Here is a 12,836-nt window from a genome sequence, read left to right on the forward strand (position 1 = left end):
TATATGGCGAAGGATCCGGCATGCTTCTCTCCATACGAGTTGCATCACCTCGCAAGACCACAGGCAGTGCTTTGGGGTTTCCAAGGGCTGCTGTGTGCAGCGCTTACAACCTCCCTCCTACATCTGGGCAAGCCAACTTCCCACCGCCAAGCCTCCATGTGCCACCAGCCATCATAAGAAATACGATACCCTCCTCAGCCTCCAACTATCCCATAGGCGGCGCCAGAAGGTCCGTCGGAATAGCTCTGTAATGTTGTGCTCCGCCCAGTGCCTGCTATGTGACGGCGTCCAATCCATATCCTCCTGCATCAGTACGTGTCTACCAATCCGGGCAGTGTACTCCATGAACTGCAGTGGCTTCTTGGCGACTGCAGTGGCCGGCCATAGCCACTCTCCTGGATCCCACTCCAACTCATCAAGTGGTATGCCCTCCCAAATCCAAAGGCGCCACTCCCTGAGCTCCTTCCGGAAAACATAGGTGTCCAATCGCCGTGCCTTCCCTTGAAGGCCCACCACCCGGATCCTCCTCCACGACAGGGCAGCTATCCCCTCATCCTGCTACCCTCTATCAAGGGCTAGACGCCTCCCCCTCCTGAACGGTGAAGAAAGTCCCTTGCGGGGGCACCGCCCACTCTACCTGCCACCTATAGGGAGATGCCTACTAGTAAAAACCTAGCGGTCCAAACCTCCCCGGGCTCTATCGACTCTCATATGGGGGGAGCAAGACACTCTAGAGGTATTGCTGTGTCTATCTCCCTTCTCCTCAACTCCACTCCTCTCTGGCAGCCTAATACTCGCTGCAGCACCTCCTCGTCTTCCATCCTCTACACCTCCTGCCATGTTCTGATGGTACGAGCCGAGCCAGCCTCCCAACCAGCCCACTGGATGTGGGGGCACTCGCCAATCTGTGCCCCATCCCGATCTTTGACCTGGGGATTCTAGATCACCGGCTGACGGTCTATCTCCTCCTAGCATCCTAGGGGGCTCTGCATTAGGGCCTTACGTAAGCCCTGCCACACGCGGAGTAAGCTGCATAGGAAAGGTGATCTGGGGGGGGGGATGATCTGGGCTGACGTGAAGATCCATCTCAGGGACGGCCTCCACTCACTGCCAAACCTCGGTCTACAATCCTAAACACCCTCCTATAGTAAAACCTTCTAGGTTTGCCCACCTGGTGTGAGGCTACGAACAACTAGCTTGCCCAAGAGGAGCATACTCTAATACTCTGGGTCTATGATCCCAAGCCCTCCCTTTGACCGATGCCATATGATGGTCGCCCACGCCACCTTGGCCCTGGAATCCCTGGAGCCATCTGACCCTGACCAAAGGAAGTTCTGCACTAGGCAGCGAAGCTACACTACGCAAGATGAGGAGAAGCACCAACACGAGGCGATATACCACGCCATCGCTAAGAGGACCTAGTTAACCACCAAGGCTCAGCCGGCTAGTGAGAGACGCGCCATGCTCTAGTAGGTCAGCTTCCTCCGAATAGAATCAAGGACAGGAAGAAATTGCTGGGCGGGCATGATGTTGAGTCCCACCTGGAACCCTAGGTACCGGAGGATCTGCCCTCTGCTCACCCATCTAAATCCCAGGTGGACGCTCCACTCCGTGTGCTACAGTTCGGGTCTATGATGAAACCAACCGACTTTCACCAGTTGATTTTCGCTCCCGCAACAAGACAGAACACCTCAAGAGCCATCCTCACTCTCTCCAGCATCAGCTCATCGTCCTCTATGTAGAGTGTTGTGTCATCTGCATACTCTGAGTCTAACAACTCAGTTTCCTCTCTCACTGGAAGTCGGAGGCCGCGTAGTCCGCTCACACGTGACTTGAGGAAATGGGACATGGCCTCTGCAAAGAGTAGGAATAGGTACGGGGCCAAGGGGCAGCCGTGTCGTTCCGATCTCTCTAGCCAAAACTCCTCCCCATGCCTACCACCTATGAGAACCCTATTGGTGGCCAATCTATAAAGTGCTGAGACCCCACGAATCCAAGCCTGAGGGAAACCCAACCTCACCATGGTACCCTCTAGGAAGTCCCAGTCCACCTTGTCATAAGCTTTCTCAAAATCCAAGAGTAGTACGGCTAGTCTTTGCCCACTGTGGTGAGTCCACTCTGTCGCCTCAAAGAAGGTGAATGCATTGTCCAGGATACTCCTATCCTGGACAAAGCCTGTCTATGTGTCATGGACGATGTCTGGAAGCACGGAGCGTATTCACCTACCAATCATCTTTTCCAGTGCCTTATAGGCCACTGACAAAAGTGTGATTGGTCTCCACTGGAAAAGCTCCAACTGGTTCGGGAGAAGACTGATAAGGCCTGCCAAAAGACTCCCTGGCATCTGTCCTGAAGTGAAGATCTCGTGGAAAGCCATCAGTAGGGGGTGCTTCAACCAGTTCGGGAGAAGACTGATAAGGCCTACCGAAAGACTCCCTGGCATCTGTCCTGAAGTGAAGATCTCCATTGGGAAAGCTCCAACCGGTTCGGGAGAAGACTGATAAGGCTTGCCGAAAGACTCCCTGGCATCTGTCCTGAAGTGAAGATCTCGTGGAAAGCCATCAGTAGGGGGTGCTTCACCACTTCCCAGTAGGTAGTGAAGAAGGCCTTCGAGAGGCCATCCTCTCCCAGGCAAATCTGCCCGTCCTGTGTATGGAAAGCCTCCTCTAGGTCCTTCTCTATGAAGGGGGCTAGAGGGAGTGTCCCATCTCCTCTAAGACGAGAGACGGGATTTGATCCCAAACCTGCTATCTATATCACTGTCCTCTAGTTGAGGCTGTCTCCTAATGGAACAGGCAACTGTAATAGTCGATGGCAATCTCCATCACCTCATCTGGGCTAGAACAACTCCTCCCATACTGATCTCGAAGGTTGTGTATCTGCTCTCTTGAGGAGCGAGGCTGGTGCACCTGGAAAAACTCCCTGCACATCGTATCTCCCTTCCGCGCCCAGAAAGCTGCTGAGGTGCAGAAAGAGAACTCTGAGCGCTTGTCCTCTAGGCCATCAATGGCTGCTCGTGCACGCACGTCCTATGCGTGGAGGGTGGGATCCCCTGGTACCTCCTGTAATAATCTCTCCGTGGCTGCAAGGTCCTACCGGAGTGCTCTCTCCTCCTCCCAGCTCTGCTGCCTGCTCTGTATGGCTGCCTCTTGGCAAATTCTGCTCGACTCGGCTAGGGCCTCTACAACCTCCTCTGTGATCCGGTCTCTCCTGCCCCACTCCTTGGTCCAAACCTGCTCTATCTGTCTCGTCACCTCCTCCCTCCTATAGATCGAGTCACGGATTCGACAGGCTCTTGTGTCTAGGACAGAGGCTGGGGGATCTAGTGTCAGAAGAACCGGGCAATGAACAACAAGGTGCCTGCCAATTGCCCCAACTGCCAACTGCCCAATCTGGCCTCCACAAGAGCCACCCCATTCTCCCACATAAAACCTGTCGAACCGCTCCAGCAACACTCTACGTAGCCGCCTGTATCCCCAAGAGAAGTCTAGCGACCTCTCCCTCCTATGGAAGGCAGGGTCTCTCCAGGCATCTCGTGCTCCTACTACCAGTAGAAAGACCTCCCATGCCTCTTGCTCCTCCCCAACCATGCCATGGTAGTTTCTGCCTCTGCCCTGCTAGTCCTCCAAAGCTTCCAGGTTGTTGAAGTCTCCTCCAACGATCCAGGAGTCCACCTCTAGGAGTCCATCTGCGATCTCCACCCAGAACTTGCTGCATGCCCTAACCTCTGTAGGGGCATAGACATTGAGGACTCCAAGGCATGAGTCCCCAATATCCAATCTGATCCATAGAACCCTCCCTGCCACTATCGTCTCGTGATCTCGTACACAGGCGGTGAGACTCGGGCCAATAGAGGTGCATACGCTTCCATCCTGCAGTGGGCACCTATGGCGTGCTCCCAGTAGGTGTGCGAGCTGCCCGAGAGTACCTTTCCTACCCGTTGGGCCTGGGTGGGAGTGAGCTCCCCAAGGAGGGGGAGTTGGTGGGGGGGAGTAGACGGAGTAGAGGTGAGGGAGGAGGCGGCGGGCAGTCAGCGCGGGGGAGGAAGTGGGGGAGTAGACGGGGCAGAGGCAGGGGAGTAGACGGAGCAGAGGCGGGGGGGAAGGCGGCGGCCAGTCAGTGCGGGGGAGAGAGTGGGGGAGTAGACGGGGCAGAGGCGGGGGACCACAAGCAGTAGGCGGAGGGAGGGGAGGGCAGGAACGATGGCGGGCGGAGCAGCAGCAGCATACGCGACGGCATGAGCTTGTTTCTTCTACATGTCTTGTCTTTCTTTTTTGACTTGTTGTCCCTCTTCTTCTTGTCTTTACCCTTTCTTCACCACTGTTTCTTCAAAAGTGATCACCTTACCAGCATTCAAAATCTCCAGGTGATTGATGTTATCCCACATAGATGCAAACTTGTTCAGAGAAGAGAACGCTGAAATGATGGATAAGGAACAAAATGCTGAGTACAAGGCTGTGCATGTATCACAACTGGAAGACCACTCTACTGACAATGATGAATGAGGGGAAGCTTGACCATGGGTCTAAATAGTCCAGGGAAATGGGGGAGAGAGCATGCAATTCACCTGCCCCAAAATGGCTGATTGGGGCGTGCCGACAGTGGCAGGCCTGGCCTTCTGCTATGTGGTAGGTTTATCCGACAAACCTGCCCAACTTATTGTAGCCCTCTCTGCCTTGGGCAAAGGGGTCCAGCCCATGAGGTGTGTGTTGCCCATGACTGCCTTGCTGCCTGTGCTGGTGTTTTCCCCTGCCTGTACTTGCTTACCTGGCCTGCCCGCCTGCCCATCCAAGAGGTGCGTATGCTAACATGAGCATGGTGTCAAAGTCCAAGAGATAAAGCAATTTTTTGTTTTTGATTATGGCAGTGTGGTTGGAGAAATAGGATTGCAAATCTGATGCAGACCCAAAGTTTTAATCTTTATGGTTCTTGTTGCACATGCAACTATTTTGTATGTAGTTGTCATGATGGAGTTATCAGCAATGGACGTCTTCCATCCAAGAACATGTCATAGTATTACTTCACTTTGTAAGTCTATGCTCTGCCCTATGCTTTGTAAGTCTATGCGCCGCACGCATTTCTAGACCTGGGGTCGGAGTTTTATTGATACTAAAACCAATGTGGCTCCTGAAAGCTCAAACATGCAAGTTGAAGTCTCCTCAAGCCTTTGCTAGATCATAATGACGTGCCTCTGTACACATTCCCCATGTGTCTATGGAATCAGCCCTGGGCCACCAGCTTTGACTCTGCATCCAGGCCCCTCATTACCTAACAAGCTATGCTACATCAGCTTTGTGGTGTCATGCTCTAGCTGCCCAATGCTCGCGCACCTATCATCTAGCTGATGCTCCGGCCACGACACGGCCAACACGTTGATGCGCCAATGTTGCCACCAGCAACACCATGTCTTAACTCCCTCTCTTCGACAATAACTTCTACTTCTCTCTCCCCATGCTTCAAAGTCTCTCTCTTTCTCCCCCTAACATGTTAGATTCTCATTTGCCAACATATGACATTCCCTCTCCTCTACATATCACACACAGACTTTGTGTCTTCCTGATACCATGAAGTAACATTAGTATTTAATCATTAACATTAACATTAGTTGAAGGGTGGTATCAACACTTAACAAAAACATTAATCATAACATTAAATATTACATCAAGCTTAAAAGTAATGAACCAGAGCACAACATTATGAACCCCTACTCCTCCCCAGCCTGGTAGTGTAGCCAAAGAAGGGCACATCACAGGGTCCATCAAGGAACAGATCCCTCCACACTCACTCTCCTGGATCCCACTCCTCAACCTCCCTTGGAGGAGGATCTGAGGAAAGTTCTGGGAGCTGGACCCATACCTCACCTAGTTGGACATCCTAGAGTGATGATCATAGATTTCGGAGGATTGAGCCTTGGATGAGTTGAAGTGGGACCTAGGAGAGTGGGGTTGGTTTTCTTCTTCAATTTTGTACACAACAGTGAGCTTCTTCGTCTTTACAGCTTGGATATGCAAATGTATTTTGGCCAAGATGATATGGAATGGGCCCCCACTTGCAGCCAAAACTGGCAGAGCACAACATTATGAGCCCCTTCAGATGCACTTTTTGAAGATGCCTTTGGTTGCAAGAGTCTCATACTTCCTGTGGTTGGTGCCTCCTGGGGGTTTAAGAGTAGGTAGCTAATTGGCTTATATGCAGCAGCATGAGGTCTGCAGTGTTTGTCAGCAATCCCAAAACATTGTTTATGGTCTTGTGAAATGGTGTATCTGGTTTAGCAAGGAGTCTGCAGGATCCTCCATCTAATGGAGGCTAGCCTTGGGTGCATCACCTTTCTACCGGCAGTTAATAAATTAGGGATGCTACTTACTTTATGAGGCAAAGATGTATGACACAATCTTCATTATCGAGGCTGGTTCATGTGTAGTGGTCGGCCTGGAGGCCTTGCCCAAAAGCAAAGAGGTACTTGTGCCCACAGTGCATGACTAGAGGTGTGGGGGCTTCTCAAGAGTCTTACAAAATTGCATATGTGCCACTCTAAGCAGAGACTTGGTCATCCATCATCTTCTCCCTTTAAGGTTGATGAGAACAGCTTCAGGGAAACTCATAGCATTGATAGGAGTTTCAACAGCTATCCCTTCACACCTGGAGTTGCCATAGCCTATTTTTGCATGTTATATGATGGCAAGCCTTGGCAGTGTGATACCTCCCACCATGGCTCCTCTCTCTTATTTTGCCTAGACCTCCTTGAGAGGCCTTGTACATACTGGATTTGTTTTGGCATTCAGCTCCAACTAGACTATTGAGCACTCGTACTTCATTGTTTTTTTTTTTTTTTTTTTTGAGTAACACAATTAGCCACACCTTATTTTGCAAAAGCATTGTTGTTATGCCAAAGCATGTGGTATACGTGTTAACTGCATTGATTATTTGTAGCTGCTTGTTACAATTCTGACAAATTAATATACTTTTGGAAGGGACGAGCTATCTTTGCTAGTGGAAGCCCTTTTGATCCCGTGACTTTGAATGGGAAGACCTACATTCCAGGCCAGGTATTGTAAGCTTCAAGATACCAGATTGGTATTTGCTTCAGCTGCCATTGTCTTATTTGGCTTTAACCTGATGATGCCGATCTGAAAGTTTACGACTAACAAATTTTTACCCCTTTCACAATCATGAAGGCCAACAATGCCTATATATTTCCAGGCATTGGACACGGGGTGATAATTTCAGGTGCTATACGTATGCATGATGACATGCTGTTGGCAGCAGGTAAGATCTTATTTTTTATTGATGGCTCTAAGATACATATCATATGTTGGACTCTTGGAATTGGAAATATAAGGCTCTTTGATCCAACTCTGATGGCTATAAATGAATCCTACTTGGCACTGACAATATGAAACTCTAATGTATGTTGTGACACAATTTCAATAGCTAAGGCTTTGGCTGCACAAGTAACTGAGGATGATCTAGCAAAGGGACTCATTTACCCTCCTTTCAAAATTATCCGGAAGGTTTCTGCCAACATTGCAGCAACAGTTGCAGAAAAAGCATACCAGCTTGGTGCGTGCCTCTCTTTTCCACCCCCCCAAAGCATCCCCCATCTAAGGATTTTTGGTTTTACCTGTGTGTGCTTGTGTGTGTTTTTCTTCAGTGTTCAAAGACACGATTTATGGTTGGCTAACCAGATTATCCGTACATCGTTTCTCAGGCCTTGCAACAAGACTTCCAAAACCCGAAAATTTGTTATCATATGCAGAAAGCTGCATGTACAGTCCAGTATATCGGTATTATCGGTGAAGCTGTCCAATGCCTTGCAAATTTTTGCCATCTTTGGTGGAATCTGTATATAGTGCAAGCCAACCGTACAATTTGAGTCTTTCTTGACTCGGTAGCAATGCAGAATATTGTGGTGCATAATGCATATTTTAGTCCCTGATGCTTTATGTTATAAGGCCTGTATGTTGGAGCGGATAAACTAAGCTTATATCTGGCGCTCTTATCTCCTTTTGTATAGTCTTGAAAGACAAAAACTTATATACTCTTGTCTATTATGTATGTAATCTCTCCTTGTATAGTCTTAAAAGACAAAAATTTGTATAGTCTGTCTATTATCTGTCTAATTCCTCCTTGTATAATCTTAAAAGACAAAAACTTGTCACTAGAGATATTCATTTAGCGTTGTATGATTTGGACCTTTTTACTCCATGTTGATGCTGGGTTTTTACACGTGCAGCTATATTATAGAACTGTCTTTTTGTCGTTTATTTTTTTCCTTTTTCTTTTTTTTAAATCGTTGAAAGCGTTAATTGTATTGCAGGGAAAAAGGGTAGAAATTGTACTGAGGGGACTCAGCCCATTGTCTAGGCCTTAGACTAGTTATAAGTAGACTTAGAGTAGTTACATTGTCTGGGGCTTAGACTAGGTACAGGGAGAATTCACATGGGCTTAGTCATACGTAGACTTTCGGATAGGGGTAGAGTGGGGCCGGGATGCGGGGTTGGGAGTGAGGGCGAGGAAGACTCCTACAGTGGCGGGTCCTCTGCCCGTATCTGCTTCCTGACCCACCTGTCTGCAGCGTTCGTATGCCCTGGAAAAAAGCCCGCAGTCCAAGGTTCAAGTGGGAGCGCATTTGCTGTCTTGTTGGTGGTCCTATTTAATTTGATGTTGATCTATTTTTCTGAGTGAGTGAATCAAAATTACAGACGAAATGGAAAGCCAATGCCATGCCATTTTTAAATCAAAACTATGAACTAAACGAAAAGCCGTGTCAGTTGTTTTGTCGTGCCCTGTTGAGTATAAATGAAGGGCAAAAGCGATGTGGTAAAGCAGGCTGGTGGTGTTGGATATGGCCATTGGCCACGCAAGGCCGTATTGCCCATGTTGCTGTTTGAGGTATTGTGGGGTGTTGCCGTGTTCGAGAGCTATAAAGTAGGTTGGTCGTTTAATTATAATGACGTGCTGGTCGTATTGCTGTGTGTGTTCGGCAGAGGAGATCAAGGAGCACAACTATCGAATAGTCACCATCTCTCATTGGACTGGACTGGACTGAGGAAGGGCGTTGGAGAATAGCATCCTTCGAGAATGGATCCCCAAGTGTAGCAAAACCACCAATAAGGATGTTGATGCAGAGGACTGATGTTTAAACGTAAAGTTGTATTAAAAATTAAGGAACAGCTACAAATTTGGATTTTTGAGCACGAGTCCATCCTTTTTCTTAACAGTTCTAAACACATGGCCCATAATCATTTGATACATCAAAACCTTCACATCTTGGCATGCTTCTCCATAGTATTAGGAGTGTTGTAGGTGGGCTTTTCGAACATGGCTTCTCGTTGTTCCATATTCATGCACCCAAAAAAAAAAATCCAGCTCAATGATCAGGCCTTCCTTTGGATTTTCCTCCTTTCTATTTTGAGTGCGTTGGTGCTTGCCACATTCTTTTGCTATCTAGTTCCTCTCCATTTTAATCTACAATAGAAATTCAGCTTTAAAACCATGTACGAGGTCTATATGAGCTTGCTCAAACACTTATGAGACAACCATATTTGTCACAAATATAGGCTTCCCAGCCAATTCCATATGATCGGGTGCAGCCCATAAATTTTCCCAATGATGAGTTCCTTCCAAGTAATTGTCGACTGGTGAAAGGGGGCTATCATTTTCTACAACATATTGAGAGCATTGGAATTATACTGATAGGAGAGAAATAGGTGAGGGATGGTCTCCATCTTTCTGACAGCAGTGACATAGGCATGTGCCGATTCCCAGCTTCTTGGCTCTAGCGCATGTCCACAATGCCTTCATCAGAATAAGCCATAGCAGGCAAGAGACTTTTGGTTCGGTGTAGGCCTCAAATTTAGATGCCATCTCTTGTTCAGCTTGTTACATGGTTTACCATTGTCATTCTTCCTCTCTTGAATGGTCAGCATATGCCCCTAAAATTGAATTCCTTGTTGATTTGGTCATTAGCAAAAAGATTTAGTACCAAGTCTTGATTATTAGGTAATTTAATTTTCACACTAGTGTTCCCAAATAGAGTGCTGAGAAACCTAATGAATCTTCTTCCTAGTCCCATATCCTATAGGGACTGTAAGACAAAGCACCAATCTAATCTGTCATAAGCCTTGTCAAAATCAAATTTGAAGAAGATAAAGCCATGTTTCTTTTTCTAAGCAAAATTCAAATCCTTCCCAAAGGCTGATAATGGCGTCAAGGATAAATGTCCCTGGTGATAAACCCCTTTCGCTCTTTTCTTAGCCATCCATCTAAATGTGGTCTTAGCCTTCTGGCCAAGATTTTTGCAAACACCTTGTAGGCCGAAGATAGGCATGTTATGGGCTGCCACTTGGATAGATTAATTCTACCATCCCTAAATTTGTGGATCAGTTTGATTACTCCTTGGTTGATATCCACTAGTAGGCCTCCATATTTAACTAATTCCTTCCATACCATTAGCAGTGAGATAAGACAGTCTTTGAATTCTTTATAGAATTCATTTGGGAGTCCATCTAGACCTGGACTTTTGCTATTGGCTAGGCTGTCTATTGTATCAAAGAGCTCTATTTCAGTTATGTCTGAGTCAAGAATGTGAGCTCGCGTGTGGGGGACCACTTTAGGTCTTAGTTTGGCTATTTTTTCTCTAGTCGTCATGACATCTTGAGCCTGTTGGTGGAAGAGGGGGTGGAACTAGGGCTGTTTCTAGATTCTCTTCCTTTGAGACAATTATTGTTCCATCCTTCTTCATTAGCATTGGAACTAGATCTTTTTCTTTCTTCTTTTTTATGGTGTTGAACATCTCTCTTGTGGGCCTGTTGATCTTCCCCGCCCACCAAGTTCTAAGATACATTCTTATGGCTTCTGTCTCTTCTTCTTTCAACATCTTAAGACTTCTTTTAATTTCCAACACTTCCTCCTGTAGTAGTACTCTTTCCAAGTCAAGTTTTGTTTCTAGTTTAGTAAGAAGGGCATATTTTTTCCCTCTTCTTTCTAAATTCTTTCCTTTTTAGCTTGTTTCGGCGAGGTTTGTGTTTCTTTCACTGCATTAGTGAGTAGAGACAGTTGAGAAAAGTTGATCCCCATATGTCATTGACTTTATCCCTTACTTTATTGTCTTGATTAAAGTGGGATCCATATGGAACCAGCCTACTTTAATCACACCTGTACTAGTAGAGAGAAAGGCAGTGACAGGAAAAATGGAGAGCAAACCTGAAGATACATGGGTCTTGTTGAGCCTGGCCTTCATTAAGTAATTGCCTTTTCGGTTGTTGGCCCAAGTGTAGCCAGTGTCTGAGCTGATCTCTATGTCCATGGAAGACTAAAAGATCCAACCATGCTTCTTTCTCCTGACCTAAGATAACTCGATCTTTCAATTGGTACGTCTGTAATGTCTTCAACCATGTTAAAATCTCCCACAGTAATTATACGGCATGGAATCTGCATTATTGACCTCCATAACATGGCTCTTTCTACCTCAGAACAAGGAACATAGACTGACACTATTGCAATTTCTTCCTTTTCTTTAAGATGGACTGCTACCCACCTATTGTTTAGATCTATTGATGTTTTAGTTACCAGACTGACCAAATTCTTATTGTACCCAGTAACTGCCCCACCCCCTCTAGGGCTGTGGTTGGTGGCACACCGATTGTAATCTTGATGTATTTTTTTTAAATTATTAAGATTTTCACCAGTCGCTTTGAGTTCTTGTAAGCATACAAAATCAAGAATTGATTGTTGGACATTGAACCGATTGTGAGAGGGGATTAGTGTGCCTATAAGCTAATATGTACGTATAAGCTAACATCGTCTCCATATAGTACATACACTAACATAGTTCTGCTATGCACACATCTAATAAAGTATGTGTAATATAATAGCAATACTACCGTAGTCATATTAGATGCATGTAGTTATAACAGGAATAATATACACATATATTTAAATAGGTTAAAGTCTGTTACACTTAACATATTTAAATAGGTTAGGAGCAAGGTTTCAAAGAAACTTATGTATGCATTTATAGTTTAGTTAATTCGGTTACTATCCTGCTAGAATCTTCTTACAAATTTATGTTTCTTACTACAGCCTATATTTCGGATACAAAACAATAAAGAAAAGTAAAGAGAAAAAGAAAGAGCTTACGGGAGAATGGCACCTTTTCCCATAATTACAACACAATGAAGAGACCTATGCAAGCTCTTCGACATGCTACTTGTATAGTATGTTCACACGTACTTTTTGTGTTATTGTGATACTCTTATGTCAAAGCCACTATCTCTCAATCTTTAATCAAGCAACTTTTTGGTTTTATGTTTGCAAGAGACTCTTATCAATAATATCTAGCCAAATCTAATTATCTTTCACAAGGTTAGAATCTACCCTTTTTTTCTTTTTGTTATAAAATGAACAATAAAGAAAAATAAAGAAAAGCAAAGAACATTGCAAAACTTCTAAAAAAACAAGGAAATGACAACCCCCCATAATTGGAAAACAATGAACTTATCAAATCTTATAATATGTACATGCAACATAACATAAATAACATAGTTAATATAATATTAAATGTCTAATCATGGTTATTCAATATTATGATATTATAATTATACTATGCACATCTAATAATATATACATGCAATATAATAAAAATAACATACCTAATAAATATAATATTAAGTATCTAATCATGATTATTCAATATAATAATTTTATTATTTGTAGTTAAGTAATTAGTGTCTATTCATGGTTATTTGATATTATACTTACTGTTGTAGTTGAGTAATTAGCTTTAATTTAAGTAATTGTTATGCTATGCATATTTAATATATACATCTAATATA

At 45.3% G+C, this 12,836-nt stretch overlaps 1 protein-coding gene across 4 annotated transcripts in view; it reads left to right on the plus strand.

Moving 5' to 3' along the window:
- Positions 1-12,253, plus strand: part of LOC148036812 (NADP-dependent malic enzyme-like) — a 214,256-nt gene extending 202,003 nt beyond the window's left edge. For 2 of the 4 annotated variants that reach the window (XM_087675708.1, XM_087675710.1), the window contains 4 exons: positions 6,972-7,046; positions 7,176-7,266; positions 7,432-7,560; positions 7,709-8,190. In XM_087675708.1, coding sequence (XP_087531834.1) covers positions 6,972-7,046; positions 7,176-7,266; positions 7,432-7,560; positions 7,709-7,797 — 384 coding nt within the window. In that variant the 3' untranslated portion in view covers positions 7,798-8,190. Of the gene's footprint in view, positions 1-6,971; positions 7,047-7,175; positions 7,267-7,431; positions 7,561-7,708; positions 8,194-12,084 lie in introns of those variants that run through there. The other 2 variants (XM_087675709.1, XM_087675707.1) reach the window with 2 other exon arrangements.
- Positions 12,254-12,836: the final 583 nt, after the last annotated feature.

This window comes from Lygodium microphyllum, chromosome 4 (assembly GCF_053477565.2).
Source record: "Lygodium microphyllum isolate KBCC chromosome 4, Lygodium_microphyllum_v1.1.10, whole genome shotgun sequence".
NCBI classification, from domain to species: domain Eukaryota; kingdom Viridiplantae; phylum Streptophyta; class Polypodiopsida; order Schizaeales; family Lygodiaceae; genus Lygodium; species Lygodium microphyllum.